Below are 17,314 nucleotides of genomic sequence, written 5' to 3' on the forward strand. Positions count from 1 at the left end.
ATTTAGTTTTCATTTAGTGGAAAGTTTCCATTTAGTTTCCATTTAGTGGAAAGTTTCCATTTAGTGGAAAGTTTCCATTTAGTGGAAAGTTTCCATTTAGTTTCCATTTAGTTTCCATTTAGTGGAAAGTTTCCATTTAGTGGAAAGTTTCCATTTAGTTTCCATTTAGTTTCCATTTAGTGGAAAGTTTCCATTTAGTGGAAAGTTTCCATTTAGTTTCCATTTAGTTTCCATTTAGTGGAAAGTTTCCATTTAGTGGAAAGTTTCCATTTAGTTTCCATTTAGTTTCCATTTAGTGGAAAGTTTCCATTTAGTGGAAAGTTTCCATTTAGTTTCCATTTAGTTTCCATTTAGTGGAAAGTTTCCATTTAGTGGAAAGTTGTCCTCCTGGGCCTCCTCCTGTCCTCCTGGGCCTCCCACTCAGGGGAGTAGAACAGACATGTCTATACTGTACTGTACTGTACTAGAGGTCTACTGTACGTACCCTGCTGTCCTCCTGGGCCTCCCACTCGGGGGAGTAGGTGTGCACGGTGGTCCCCGGGGTGCAGTTGGAGAACTGGAAGAGGCTGGAGAACACGCGGTGGTTCTCGGGGGTGTCGGAGAAGATGGGGTCCTGGAAGTTCACGCCGTGAGGGATGATGTTGTAGTTGTCGTCCATCCTATGCGTACATGTACAGTATGGGGGAGAAAGATGACAGGTTAATATGGATGAATGGATGTCATTGACAGCTCTAGATGAAAGGATTGGATGTCATTGACAGTTCTAGATAAAAGGATTGGATGTCATTGACAGTTCTAGATAAAAGGATTGGATGTCATTGACAGCTCTAGATGAAAGGATTGGATGTCATTGACAGTTCTAGATAAAAGGATTGGATGTCATTGACAGCTCTAGATAAAAGGATTGGATGTCATTGACAGCTCTAGATGAAAGGATTGGATGTCATTGACAGTTCTAGATAAAAGGATTGGATGTCATTGACAGTTCTAGATAAAAGGATTGGATGTGATTGACAGCTCTAGATAAAAGGATTGGATGTCATTGACAGCTCTAGATAAAAGGATTGGATGTCATTGACAGCTCTAGATAAAAGGATTGGATGTCATTGACAGCTCTAGATAAAAGGATTGGATGTCATTGACAGCTCTAGATAAAAGGATTGGATGTCATTGACAGCTCTAGATTAAAGGATTGGATGTCATTGACAGCTCTAGATAAAAGGATTGGATGTCATTGACAGCTCTAGATAAAGGATTGGATGTGATTGACAGCTCTAGATTAAAGGATTGGATGTGATTGACAGCTCTAGATAAAAGGCAGGACTATGTGTAAGCAAAATAAATTAAGTGAGGGGCGCGCACAAACATGACGTGATGTCACGGGGGGAGAATGCACACAAAGGCAGACACAAAAAGTCCATAGACTAAACCGAATACACACCGATAAAGAGGCAACATCTGTGTCATTTTACATTTTCAACCATGCACTTTAACCATAATTTGTTTATTAAATGTGTTGGCACCGGTCAGCAGACCTCAGAGCTCTGGATGGGTTGTTGTGGCGCTGTACTGTACTGTACTGTACTGTACTGTACTGTACTGTACTGTACTGTATATAAGTACAGCACAGAGATGGTGGTCGGCAGCCAAATAAATACACATCATTTTGAGGGTCCTTGACCAGGAAAAGGTTTGTGAGAAGAACTTCTTATAATAATAATAACCTATGTTTTTCAGAAAACTGTTCTTAGAGGACATTTGTAGAACCTTAACCCATTTTGGGTCGGGAACCCCTTTTGGGTGTTAGCATTACGTTATGCTTTAGCTATTTAAAAAATAGCAGATCTACAAGCTCGTAGCGCGCCACCGAGTGGTCGCCAAGTAGTCTGCTATTTTTGAAGAATCGTGAAAAGTGACATGAACGTTTTTGAGAAAGACTGACTTGAAAAACTGCTTTTTCAAGAAAACAGTCATGGATTTAGAAGACATTTGCAGAATCGTTCCCAGGTCAAAATGGGTTAATAATAATGGGTTAATTAGGTGCTACTATAGATATATTTCTCCTATATACGGCCGCTGTACAGTACAGTACAGTACAGTACGGTACAGTACAGTACGGTACGGTGGAATGATTGTATTGTACAGTACGGTGGAATGATTGTATTGTACAGTACGGTGGAATGATTGAATCACGCGTGGCTCCATGTCTGCCAAAGTCAAAGTGCCAAAATATGCACATACATATTAAATCATATGGCGAGCAGATGATGTTTATAATGTGAATACTGTAACGTTACAGTAACCCTGCAGCCCAAGGCCGTCGGCCAGTGTCGGGGGATGTGAAGGTAATGGAGCTTAGACAGGCCATGAGCTCATGAGGGTGGGGGGTTCAGTTCCCCTGATATCTGCCCCCAGGGGCGTGCACACATAACGGTGCATTTAACCCATTCTGAATGGGAACCCATTTTGGTGTCGGCATCATGTTATGCTTTAGCTATTGAAAAATAGCAGATCTACAAGCTCATAGCGCGCCACCGAGTGGCGCGCTATGAGCTTGTAGGTCTGCTATTTTTGAAAAATCGAAGAACGAAAATTTTTAGAATCTGATCTCAGGTCAGAATGGGTTAATCAGACCAGTGTGTGTCCAGTGGAAACCTCGTATGAATCTGATCTCAGGTCAGAATGGGTTAAAAGGTAAATCTCTCTACGTCGTCCTCAGACGAGCCCTCCATCGGCGTCTCCAGTCATCTCGGTTCTTCTCCATACATCTGGCCATGCAGCTCCTTTGTGCTTTCTATATATATATATATATATTTTATCCCACGATTTTGTAACCCATTTTTCACCCCCGTGTCAATCATCTAATGTGATCCTGGGCTCTACACACCCTCCACCAACCTAGTCCCCATATATGGGGGACAAGGGGAGAGCAACCTAGTCCCCATATATGGGGGACAAGGGGAGACCAACCTAGTCCCCATATATGGGGGACAAGGGGAGACCAACCTAGTCCCCATATATGGGGGACAAGGGGAGACCAACCTAGTCCCCATATATGGGGGACAAGGGAAGAGCAACGGACTTGAACTCATGCTTCCTTCATGCCTGAGTGTCCAAGTTGCTCCTTTACACCTGACAGGGGGGAGTTTCCCTGGTTGGACGTATAGCGCGTGGAAGGAACACGTTATTCCAACCAGTTCCTTTCCCCTCCATCAGGCGCCCCGGCTGGCCAGGGGGAGGCAGTTTAGTGACCAGGATTACGGCATGTTTTTTGTGAGGGTATCTACCCTATAGGGGACACGGGGAGAACATGTACATGAACATCCCTTGTGCTTTCTGCACCAGCATCTTTCTTTAGTATACGTCCACGTAGGAGGTAGGTGTGGGACGTCCTCTCCATCGATGCCTGTGTGTTGGTTCCCACAGTACAAGCTTTTTGGCCGGGAGTTCTTGGTGTCGGTGGCAGCTAGTGGCCAGCTAGTCTCATCCTCCTTACTGCTGTCTTCTCTGTTACACTTGGTAATATGGTAAAATGGTGCATTTATATAGCGCCTTTATCCATGTTGCTTTACATAGATAGATTGTGCATTACATTCACCCATTCACACACACACATTCATCCATTGATGGCGGTGGAAACCATGCAAGGCACCAACCTGCACATTAGGGGAGCAATTAGGGGTTCAGTGTCTTGCTCAAGGACACTTCGACACCAACTCTGGGGGAGCCCACAGGGTTCGAACTGGCGACCTTGCGGTTACCATCCGGCCACTCTACCGCTGAGCCACCCGCACATCAAAGGGGGCTTCGGCCCCCCCTGCCCTTTTACCCGTCTGTAAAACAACTGTACTCTCCAGACCACGAATGCAGCATTTACTGTGGTAAAATAAATGAAAATGCCACTCCTTTCCAGCTCAGTGGCCTTGTGGTTAGAGTGTCCGCCCTGAGACTGGGAGGTCGGGGTTCGATCCCCGGCCGGGTCATACCAAAGACTCTAAAAATGGGACCATGCAGTGTCTCCCTGCTTGACACTCAGCATCAAGGGTTGGATTGGGGGGTAAGTCCCTGTGACATACTAGCGTCATGTCCAGGGGGTGTGCTTCAAGGCAGCATTCAGGAGCATTGTGTTCATTTCCAGTTCAGTCTCCCTGAACGTGAACGCAGCATGCAACGCGTTGTGAGCTTGTAGATCTGCTATTTTCGCAAAAGTGCCCTCTTACGGGATTTTTAAGCCCCTGCTTCTCCTAAAACTCTCTGCACGTCCCTAGTCCTCTGGCTTGAGGAGGGGTGTAACCGCTCCTATCCAACAGAATAACAAACGCTCCAACTGAGGTTATTTATTTCCCCAAGACAACGTGAAAAACTGCAACACAAAACATAACAACATCATTTTAAACACAATTAAACATGAAATATGAATGCCCTTGTTGTCAGTCAATCATGATGTCCTTTTAAAGTGTCCATGAAACGATCGACAGAATTACAACTGTTTACAGACAAAGAAAACAACAACATGTAACATACCGTGTGCGCCTTCTGCAGATTATTTTAGGAGAGCTACGTTATCTTCTCTTATATTCTTTATTTAAGGACACTCTTTTTAGACTTTTTAGAAGAGCTCCTTGCACCACTGAAACTCAGCTTGTTCTGACTGAGTTCAGCTCACACAGGTGCAATCAATGCTGCCTCACTCTAATCACAGGGCTCTGCTCCTGCATGCCCTTCTAGGTCATAATGAACAGCAATAAAGGACCAGGCACCACACACACACACACACACACAGCATACAAATACAATATGTACCCAAATAAACATACATAATAATGTTCACATATTGATATTATACATTTTCAGAAAGGTAAGCAATAAAATAAAATATTACAAAATAATACCCAATGCTGGGACAGCTACAAGGGGTATGGGGATGAGGAGGGGTTCGGTTCCCCTGGCCAAGCATGGAGGACCTCAGCTTCCAACCCTGGGTGTAACGTTGGTGCCGTGACCCGGATTGAGTTTCCGAGTCGTAGGAGTGGAGCTCAGAGACTAATATCTCCCCCTTTAGATGAGCCCTAAATCCTTGCTTTTATTCCCCACATGGGAGTCTCAACTATAGAGGCTTTTTTTGGGGAATTCCCAATTCCCGTGGTGATGCATGGGATTAAGATTTGTATTAATTCCCGGGGATTATTTGGGACGGGAGCAGGGATAGTTCACAGAGAGGATTGTCTCCACGTCTCAAAGCCTATATTTAGGCCAGGTGCTGGATGTCAAGGCATCAAAGAGGAGTTTCTAGAGCTTTCAGAGACTTACTTTATTAAGAGGCAACAATTTGCAACGTTTCGACCTACAATGATGAATGCATCCCCTGTGTGTACATCCCACTGTTTCTCAACCGACTACTACTGGTAAAATGTCCTAATAATAATAACTCAACCATTCAACCCCCTTCTTGAGATTCTAACTCCCTTTTTCTGTTGAAGTTCTTGAACTCATCATACTGTAGGTCACATGGTCATTCAGTTCACGGTTTCTCAACTAGTGGAAAGAACATTTAAAACAAATCAACAAATCCTACATTACTATAAACGCATGATCAGGGACCACATGCAATTCCTCCACGGACCACCAGTGGTCCGTGGACCACCTGTTGAAAACCCATGAATTAGACTTAGAGTGAATACATGTTCTACAGCTTATAGAACTGAAGTCAAGTTAAAACTCTTAAAGAGTATCAGCTTTTCACCAAAAATGAGCAGACTCTTCACATACTAGACAACACTACAGCATGCAGAGGAGAAGTCATAACAGAACCATCTAAACACTACAGCATGCAGAGGAGAAGTCATAACAGAACCATCTAAACACTACAGCATGCAGAGGAGAAGTCATAACAGAACCATCTAAACACTACAGCATGCAGAGGAGACGTCATAACAGAACCATCTAAACACTAGCCTACAGCATGCAGAGGAGAAGTCATAACAGAACCATCTAAACACTACAGCATGCAGAGGGGAAGTCATAACAGAACCATCTAAACACTACAGCATGCAGAGGGGAAGTCATAACAGAACCATCTAAACACTACAGCATGCAGAGGAGAAGTCATAACAGAACCATCTATTCTAAACATTACAACATGCAGAGGAGAAGTCATAACAGAACCATCTAAACACTACAGCATGCAGAGGAGAAGTCATAACAGAACCATCTAAATACTACACAACATGCAGAGGAGAAGTCATAACAGAACCATCTAAACACTAGCCTACAGCATGCAGAGGAGAAGTCATAACAGAACCATCTAAATACTACACAACATGCAGAGGAGAAGTCATAACAGAACCATCTAAACACTACAGCATGCAGTCATAACAGAACCATCTAAACACTACAGCATGCAGTCATAACAGAACCATCTAAATACTACAGCAATAACAGCATGCAGAGGAGAAGTCATAACAGAACCATCTAAACACTACAGCATGCAGAGGAGAAGTCATAACAGAACCATCTAAACACTACAGCATGCAGAGGAGAAGTCATAACAGAACCATCTAAACACTACAGCATGCAGAGGAGAAGTCATAACAGAACCATCTAAACACTATACAACATGCAGAGGAGAAGTCATAACAGAACCATCTAAACACTACAGCATGCAGTCATAACAGAACCATCTAAACACTACAGCATGCAGTCATAACAGAACCATCTAAATACTACAGCAATAACAGCATGCAGAGGAGAAGTCATAACAGAACCATCTAAACACTACAGCATGCAGAGGAGAAGTCATAACAGAACCATCTAAACACTACAGCATGCAGAGGAGAAGTCATAACAGAACCATCTAAACACTACAGCATGCAGTCATAACAGAACCATCTAAATACTACAACATGCAGAGGAGAAGTCATAACAGAACCATCTAAACACTACAGCATGCAGAGGAGAAGTCATAACAGAACCATCTAAACACTACAGCATGCAGTCATAACAGAACCATCTAAATACTACAACATGCAGAGGAGAAGTCATAACAGAACCATCTAAACACTACAGCATGCAGAGGAGAAGTCATAACGAGAGCATGTCTGAAATAAGTGTCAGAGCTGAAATGTGAATATGAAATAACTGCTTAACATGTAGCTAGGTGTAATGTCCACAGAAGTGAACCTTTCAAGCCTGTTTTCTCAACTCGCTGTTTCTCTCTACAAGACATTTACTCTATAAGCCATATCTGCAAAACTGGTGGGTCAAACTGAACAACCAACATGTCAATTTGAAAAACGAAAATTCAAAAGAAATCCAATGGCAGTCCCCCAGTCAAATTTAGTCACATACTGTAGTCTGTATATGTATACAGAATGATATCTGCATCATGTCAGGGCTCCCCTTCATATCCGAGCACTGCAAACATACTTCAGGGCTTGGCTAGTATTTCTAGTAGTATTCTAGTATATAGGCCCTCGTAAAAAAGCATGTTGATGTAGGCCACATGCTGCTGTGTATGTATGGCTCTCTCATAAACATAGCAGCCAAGGGGAAATCACACTGATTTATATCATGCAATGTCTTCTAAATGTAGACATGTTGACTTACCGTACGTATACGGTAGTTATTCCAAAAACTATTGAGATTATTATTGGATAATCTGGTTTAGCCCTATTTTGGGGCGGGAACCCCTTTTTGTGGTTTTAATTAAAGCATGATGTTATGCTTTAGCTGTTGAAAAATAGCAGATCTACAAGCTCATAGCGCGCCAACGAGTGGCGCGCTTACGATCTTGTAGGTCTGCTATTTTTGAAAAGTCGTGAAAATGTGGTGCAAATCTTTGAATATATATTTCAGAGCGAACATTTTTTATTAAATGATTTGCTTCTGGGGGGGTCCCCAGAAGCAACATCATATTTTCAGATGGGGGTCCGGTCCGTGGCCCAATAGAGATAATTCTGGGGGTCTTTGACATGAAAAAGGTTGAGCAATAACTGACATAGAAACATGGATTTTTCAGAAAACTATTAGGATTTAGAAGCCTTTTTTTGCATCCCAAAATGGGTGAAGTGCGTGCGTGCGTGCGAGTCAAACTGGACAGCATTCTGAAAAAGGTTATTTATGGTCACACAGAAAGCGCTTTGCAGAAGGATCACTGATCCTGGATCAGTCACGCTGACTGAGAGGTTAGAGTAATGGAGACAAATAGCGGTTTACACTATTTAATCATGGCTGAATCACAACACTGTTTAAACTCACAGATGAGAAACTGGAACGAATTAGGTTGTTTTAAAAACATTGTTGCAGATTACATGGCATCGATTAGACGTTTGATTAGGTTATAGCGTTCTCCTGGAACTGATAGCGTGTTGACGGTAGCCATCCCAACTGGGTCAAATACACTGGGGGAAAGTAACTAAGTACCGGTACATTTACTTAAACTTTGAGGTATTTCACTTCTACAAATATTGCACTTTTACTCCACTATATTTATTACTAGTTACTTTGTTGATTTTGATTATTAAAAAAAACATATACTGTACATTAATGAACCACTTCAACCTTAGATACATTTTGGCCATTTGAAAATAGCCGATCTACAAGCTCACAATGCGACTCATTGAGAGCTTGCATTGAAAATTGTGAGCATGTGTAGATCTTTTTCAACAGCTAAAGTTTAGAATAATGGTTAATCCATTCTTGGCGGGAACCCCTTTTGGTGTTTTAAGCATTATGTTATGCTTTAGCTATTGGAAAATAGCAGATCTACAAGCTCATAGCGCGGCACCGAGTGCCGCGCTACGAGCTTGTAGGTCTGCTATTTTTGAAAAATCATGAAAATGTGGCGCACATTTTTTAATATATATTCTTTCAGAGCTTTTTAACTAAAATCTTTGCTTCTGGGGGGGGGGGGGGGGGTCCCTGGAACAACAACATACATTTTTGGGGATCCTTGACATGGAAATGTTTGAGAACCACTGAGATAGAAACATGAGGTTTTTCAGAAAACCTGTCAGGATTTAGAAGGCATTTGTAGAATCGTCCTCAGGTCTGTTAAAAGCTATATAAGGCACCGACACACATGTCATCCTCAGGTCTAAATGGCCTAACTGAACACAGAGGTGTGGCACCATATATCATGGTTCATAAGGTGTGACACCGTCACACCACGCCGTCTATATATGGTTCATAACATAAGGTGTGACACCACACCCGCCCTATGCATGGTTCATGTGTGGTTAACACTTAACCCATTCTGAACGGGAACCCGTTTTGGTGTTGGCATCATGTTATGCTTTAGCTATTGAAAAATAGCAGATCTACAAGCTCATAGCGCGCCACCGAGTGGCGCGCTACGAACTTGTAGGTCTGCTATTTTTGAAAAATCGAAGAACGACTGACATTTTTAGAATCTGATCTCAGGTCAGAATGGGTTTATCAGACCAGTGTGTCTCCACTGGAAACCTGGTATGAATCTGATCTCAGGTCAGAATGGGTTAATGCATGCTGTGAGAAGTGTGAGAAAGTGGACATTTTTGCAGCGGCGTGTTTCTCTCCTGCATCTGGATTCAATCTTCCGTCCCCCTGAGGGACATCAAACACTTGATTGTTCTTGTCCATCAGAAACGGAGTGTGTGTGCGTTGAGACTTGTGTTGCGTTGCGTGCGTTGCGTGCGTTGTGTGCGTTGCATGCGTTGTGTGCGTTGCATGCGTTGTGTGCGTTGTGTGCGTTGAGACTTGTGTTGCGTTGCGTGCGTTGCGTGCGTTGTGTGCGTTGCATGCGTTGTGTGCGTTGCATGCGTTGTGTGCGTTGTGTGCGTTGTGTGCGTTGAGACTTGTGTTGCGTTGCGTGCGTTGCGTGCGTTGTGTGCGTTGCATGCGTTGTGTGCGTTGAGACTTGTGTTGCGTTGCGTGCGTTGCGTGCGTTGTGTGCGTTGCATGCGTTGTGTGCGTTGTGTGCGTTGAGACTTGTGTTGCGTTGCGTGCGTTGCGTGCGTTGCGTGCGTTGTGTGCGTTGCATGCGTTGTGTGCGTTGTGTGCGTTGAGACTTGTGTTGCGTTGCGTGCGTTGCGTGCGTTGTGTGCGTTGTGTGCGTTGTGTGCGTTGTGTGCGTTGAGACTTGTGTTGCGTTGCGTGCGTTGCGTGCGTTGCGTGCGTTGTGTGCGTTGCATGCGTTGTGTGCGTGCGCGTGTGTAGAGAGAGAGAGAGAGAGCACGCGCATCGATGTGGTTTTATTCTTTCAGAGCGAAGTGACTGAGGTTTGTTTCAACAAGATGTCAGCTGTCAGACTGCAGGGTCGTCAGTAAGACGGACTTTGGTTGGTTGGTTGGCATCAGTTTTGTAAATTAATTTAAGGCCTTTAGATTAATATAATCAGACCACCTGTCCTATAGGCTGCCGGGATAGATCTATTCACTTTGGAGCATAAGTATTTGTAGCTTTTATTCACGAAAATCCGGCGGAAAATAGTCCCATGGTTTGGTGTTGAAGAGAAAAACATGCCGCCATTATGATGCGACTACAGCCTGCACAACATGTTGTAGTCCAAACAAACCCCCCTCCCGTTCACTTGCATTGAACTAATTTTCCCAGCAGCCCTAGCAGCCCAGAGCATGGCTAGATTTCAGGTTTCGTCATCATATCATAACGCGGTGGCCTCGTCACCGGGGACGCGACAAATCCGCTCTTTCTTTTTAATAATTAATTAAATTAAATTAACACATTAAACAAATAGTGGGTTTAGCGTATTAAGCAGCACGGACACGTGGGTTAAATAGCGGGGAACGCGGGTTACGCAGTAGAACTGTCTTAATGCGACGCATCGCGATGCTTTGTGGGCTTGTAGATCTGCTATTTTCATTGGAACTTCTTGTTACTAGTTACTATAGTTACTTTGTAGATTTGACTACAAAACGTATACTGTAGGCCTACATTAACCACTTCAGCCCTATTTCAACTTTGGCTATTTAAAAGTATAGCCGATGACAGCTTGTAGATCTGCCATTTTCAAAAGACATTTCATACAGTACATAATAATAGCCTACCATGTGAAACCGCAAATCTGGCATTATCATTATCATATTATTATTATTAGTCTCAATGAAATAGAGTTGGCCGTGTTTCTGTTGTATTAATGGAGACGTTACACTCGAGGGGGCGTGTGATCATTGGACACTTCAGCCACGCTTGGCGGAACCCGACTGGCTGCGTCTCGTTCCATCCTGACCCCAGCATGCATCACTGCCGTGCCAATAATCACAATAAATATCGTGTAAATATTGCTTAATGAGAAGCTCGGCACCAACAGTGACACTGCAGCAAGTGTACATCATATACAGTGACACTGCAGCAAGTGTACAGCATATACAGTCTGTCCATGATGTCCATGTCCATGATGTCCATGTCCATGATGTCCATGTCCAGAGGGAGGTGCAACAGTTACAGTATGGGTCCAAATGGGTTCATTGGCTGACATACTGTACACTACAGTATGGTACAGCCAGACACGTCTCATTTAGACCGTCCATAAGGGAGATCCCATGTTGCATTCTCTCTCTGTTTTCTCCTCCCGGCTGTGCCTCGTCCTTTCATGGGAACCCGTGCTTCTCATGATTGACTATTTTTGGGTCTGAGACAATGTTATTGGGCCTTTTTATTACAGGAAATGGAAGAGTCCGCTGGAGACTGTGATGAGAACCAGTATTCTGGCTCTGCGGAGACGCCAAGGAGGAACACGCAATGGCAACACAACACGCTGCTGACGTTCATCCAACTCATCTGTTTTAACCCATTCTGACCTGAGATCAGATTCATACGAGGTTTCCACTGGACACACACTGGTCTGATTAACCCATTCTGACCTGAGATCAGATTTAAAAAAATCTCAGTCGTTCTTCGATTTTTCAAAAATAGCAGACCTACAAGCTCGTAGCGCGCCACTCGGTGGCGCGCTATGAGCTTGTAGATCTGCTATTTTTCAATAGCTAAAGCATAACATAATGCTAACACCAAAAGGGGTTCCCGTCTATAATGGGTTAACTAGTGAAAAAACCTCTACAAATGCCTTCCAAATCCTGACAGTTTTCTGAAAGAACGTATGAGTTGGTGCAAACCAACTCATACGTTCTTTCATTAAAAGGACCCCCAGATTTATCTGTATTTGGCCGCGGACCCCCCATCTGACCCCCCATCTGACAATATGTTGCTCCAGCCTGCAGGGACCCCTGAGTTAAAATCGTTCGCTGTGAAATAATATAAATGTTATTCAAAGATGTGTATACATTTTCACGATTTTTCTAAAATAGCAGATATACAAGCTCTATGTGCCACGCATTGAGCATTTTCAATAGCTAAAGCTTTAAAATAATGGTTAATGTGATTCTTAATGGGCTAACTCGTTATAGGGTCTGGGGCAGATTCTATACGAATGGCTTCCAAGTCAGTAGTCAGTAGTCAGTAGTAAGTAGTCAGTAGTAAGTAGTCTTGGCACAAGTTTTTGTGCCAAAGACCCCCAAAATGACATGTATTTGGCCGCGCCTGCAAGCTTATGTAGATCTGCTATTTTTGAATGACACACATGCTTTCCCGGTTTGAATGGGTTCAAGTTTACAACTGAGAGATTACAGATTTAGTGGCGTTGAGTTTACCTTCAGCAATCTCAATGTGTGTCTCTTCACTCAGTTACAGTATTTTTGTGACACTGGCTTTTTTTATGTCACTTTGAGAGGAAATACGTTAACCCATTTTGGGCAGGAATCCCGTTTGGTGTTTTAAGTATTATGTTATACTTTAGCTATTGAAAAACAGCAGATCTACAAGCTGATAGCGCGGCACCGAGTGCCGCGCTATCAGCTTGTCGATCTGCTGTTTTAAAAATGTGGTGCAAATTTCGAATATATATTCTTTCAGAGCGAACATTTTTAACTCAAATCTTTTGCTTCTGGGCGGTCACTGGAACTACATATTTTCAGATGGGGTCGGAGGTCAAATACATATATTTTTGGAGGTCGTTGACATGAAAGGGTCAAGGACCTGCCGGGGGGGGGGGGCTTTGGGTTCTTTGCCTCGCACATTTTTATAAATACTATAAAGTATACAACATTTTATACTTCCTGTAAACGCATTTAAAAATTTCAATACTTTTACTTCCACCCCACTATCTCAGAGGAAAATATTGTATTTTTATTCCACTACAATTATATGACAACTTTAGTACTTCGTAGATTTTGATTATTATTACGAAACACTTTCAGCCCTATACATTTCAGCCATGCACGATTGCCATGCGACCCATTGTGAGCTTGTAGATCGGCTATTTTCAAAATATTGTTTCATTACGTGTGAAATGGGACATTCTGGCACAATGAGTGCATTTACTTTTGGTACGTATAAATTAAGTATATTATTTTGATGCCGATCTACTTTGGTACTTTAGCTCCATTACATTTTTAATTCGGGACTTCTATACTTGTAACAAAGTATATTATCGCAGTATCGATACTTTTATACTTAACCCATTTAGACCCGAGGACGATTCTACAATTAATGTCTTCTAAATCCTGACAGTTTTCTGAAAAAAACCCAAACATATGTTTCTGTCAGTCGTCGACCTTTTCATGTCAAGGTCAAGGTCAAAACCCCCATCTGAAAATATGTTCTTCCAGGAACCCCCCCCCCCCCTCCCCCCCCACATGCAGGTGCAAAGATTTGAGTAAAAAACGTTCGCTCTGAAAGAATATATATTCAAAGATGTGTGCCACATTTTCACGATTTTTCAAAAATAGCAGACCTACAAGCTACAAGATTGTAGATCTGCTATTTTTCAATAGCTAAAGTAGCCTATGACATAATGCTTAAAACACCAAAAGAGGTTCCCGTTCAGAATAGGTTAAAGTAAACGTTTTTCCACTACGCACGCACTGTCAATTATTAGTTCCTTGACGGGAAAACGTCCGAGGAGAACCTGAGTGATGATCAGAACGCGGCGATGTTATTCCAGACCCTTGGCGTTGGAGCGCAGCAGAGCAGAGCAGACACAGACATATCACATCATTTAGACTTCAAAGACCATGGAGGATGCCTTTGAAAGATTCTTTGAAACGTCAGTTTGACAGCTGAATGGAGGAACATGAAACAATAGGACCTGACCTGCTGCAGACTCATGTCCACTTACTACTAAACAAAACCTGATTGAATCAACGTGTTTTTTCGGGAGGAGGAAATACAATGAGATGATGACATGCTGCTACAGTGCTGCTGTCTCACTGGGCTATATCGTTGCTGCTGTGCTTTTCATGTTGTTATTTTTGTCTTTTTTCTAAATGGATGCCTTAATTACTAACTTACTCAAGAGTGTCACACACTTTTTTTTCTTTTTTCTTTCTCGCTGTTTTTGTTACTATCCTAGTCAACTGTCTATATATGTATAATAATGGTTGTGGAATCGGTTTGTTTTTTACATTTTTTGTTTTTGTCTGTTTTTTCTTTAGCTGTCTATTTTTTATAGTTACTCTTCTGGCGCTGAGTTAAATGTTGTCTATATGTTTTTTTAGCATACTATGGGCTGACCCAATGTTGGGACAGAAGACACTTGATTTATGCACAATGTAGATAGCATTTTATGTCGACTTAGATAGTATTTTAGACAGACTTATAGCTCGTTATGTAGACAGCACTAGAATAGCATTTTATGTAGTCATAGCACTTTAAAGTACACATGTATATTGTATATATAATATATAGTATAGTATGTATAGTTGACATAGATACTCCACTGTTACGTTCTTAGTTTATCATTCATGATAACTACTTTTTATGTATATGTGATGTATGCCATGCTTTTGTTTTTGCTTAAATGTAAGTCGCTCTGGATCAATAGGCTAAATGCCTAAATTGTAAATTACTGTCAAAATGCAAAAAATCAATACAAATTTTAAATTACAAAAAAAGAGTGTCACACAAAAGACAAAAGTATACCGAAACTAGAAATGCACTCTGTCGAGGTGCCGACTTGCACCTTGAAGTAGTAGGCCATACAATACATGGCCTACTTGTGCCCAAGCAGAGCGCGCAAGTACTGCTACTAACACAATGTCTATTACAACTGCTGTTCTATATCCTTTAAACATATTATTGACCATAATACCAACATTGACACTTATACCTTAAGTTACGTCACCATCAACAGCCAATGAGGGACCATTCTTAGTCACCTATATCCGTCGTCAACATCAACAACCAATAAGGGACCACCATGAGGACACGCCTACATACATACCCAGCCGACCGCAGTACGATCGCCGATCGCACTGCAGTGCCTTCTATACCCACCCAACATTATCTTTAACGATTCTACAAAATGTCTTCTATAAATCATGACAGTTTTCTGAAAACCCCATGTTTCTATGTCAGTGGAACCTCCTTATATTCACATCTAGACTCAACTTGTCTATAATTTATGCTTCTAACCTGACTCTAAATAAATATGACACAGAAGTATTTGCACTGTGACCTTATCTCCATTGTGTAACAGCTGTTGATATGGTGGTGGTTGGTGGGGTACTGTAGGTGGAAGAGGGTGAGCAAGGCAGCAAGCTACTTGCTCACCTTGCAAATCACACATCACAGCTGTCAGTCCATCCTGTAGGTTTACACTCTATAACATACGACGAATTAGACCGTTCCTCACCCAGGAATCAGCCCAGCTCCTAATCCAGACAACAGTCTCTTGTCAAAACTTGACTATTGTAACTCCCTCCTTACTGGCCTATACCGGCATGTGCACTTAAGCCCCTCCAACTGATCCAAAATGCCGCAGCTCGCTGGGTCTTCAACCAGCCAAAATTCTCACACGTCTCCCCCCTTCTCCGCTCCCTCCATAATTGGCTCCCGGTCGCTGCCCACACAGAATACAAAACTCTGATGCTGGCATTCAAAGCAACCAAAGGCACGGCTCCCCCATATCTCACAAGTATGATCGAACCCTATACAAACCCTCCCGCTCACTCAGATCAGCCAACGCAAGGAAGCTGGAGGTACCTTCACTAAAAACGCCGGGACAATAACGCTCCACACGTCCCAAACTCTTCTCCCTTCTGGCTCCCAAAACGATGGAATACACTTCCCATCACAGTCAGAACTGCAGCCTCACTCCCAATCTTCCGCCGTAGTCTGAAAACCCACCTTTTCAGACTCCATCATGGCCCATAGCACATACCCTACCTCCTTATGTATGGTACTGTATGTATACATACCATACATACGTACAGCCGGCCACAGTACTTGTGCACTCTGCCATTGGCCATTTGGCTAGCCCCCCCCCGCCCCAACATTAAAAATGCCACTGCCAATGAACGGAGAACTCACGTCATAATAATATGTGTCTGAGCAAATCGACATATCCCTTTGGCCAATAAGGCACCACCATTCTTGATGATTGTATACATTGATGTATGCGGTGATTAGAGCGCCCCTCACTTCACACAGGTGTGATTTTGTATCTATCTCTGGCACTATACTATTACTACACTGTAGTGTCAGTTTTGCATTTAACTCTGAGAGTGTACACTCGGACCCATATGGGTCCATTTGGTTCCTAGAACTGTCAATCATGCAAGGACCCCCTTTGAGAACCACTGCAGTGGTCCCCTATACTAGGACCCCCTATACAAGGACCCCCCTTTGAGAACCACTGCAGTGGTCCCTGTATACAATTGATTTCCACCTCCCACTTTTACTTCAAATTCATCGTTGCACACATACATACAGTAAGCATCACTCTGCATCAGTCTGTCACAGAAACAGAATATAATAGTTAGTGGGCTGTCTCTATATCTTTCACACACACACCTACATCTCCCATAATCTTCCAGACATCTCCAAAAGAAAAACAAATCATGTTCTCCAGATTTTCAGGCTGCAATGCTTCCCTGAAACCATCCATCATGGATATGCTTAAGTTCTCACCCCCTGATAATAAATACACTTGATGTACAGAGACTGCATGCAGGGAGGTAGCTCTGGTCCATAGCCCTATAGAGACTGATAAATACACTTGATGTAGAGCCGTATACAGTAGATGTACCTTGTGATGTACAGCCTTGTATAGCCTACAGAGACCGCTTACAGGGAGAGCATCAACCTTGATGTACAGCCTTATAGCCTACAGAGACCGCTTACAGGGAGGGAACATCAACCAGAAACCTGTCATGACAATGTGCTCTCCCTTCCTTCCTGGACTACAGGGTGGCTCAGTACGGTGACCAGGTCCAAACTGTTCATTTGAGGGACAGAAGTATGGCTTGTGTGGGAGTATATA

General features: G+C 42.8%; 1 protein-coding gene across 1 annotated transcript in view; it reads right to left on the bottom strand.

Moving 5' to 3' along the window:
- Nucleotides 1–17,314, bottom strand: part of ccdc3b (coiled-coil domain containing 3b) — a 36,992-nt gene that overhangs the window by 18,076 nt on the left and 1,602 nt on the right. Inside the window, exon 2 of the mRNA XM_080783689.1 lies at nucleotides 485–659. Within this exon, the coding sequence (XP_080639815.1) occupies nucleotides 485–659 (175 nt within the window). The remainder of the gene's footprint in view (nucleotides 1–484; nucleotides 660–17,314) is intronic.

This window comes from Protomyctophum bolini (genome assembly GCF_963924005.1).
Source record: "Protomyctophum bolini genome assembly, chromosome: 2".
NCBI classification, from domain to species: Eukaryota; Metazoa; Chordata; class Actinopteri; order Myctophiformes; family Myctophidae; genus Protomyctophum; species Protomyctophum bolini.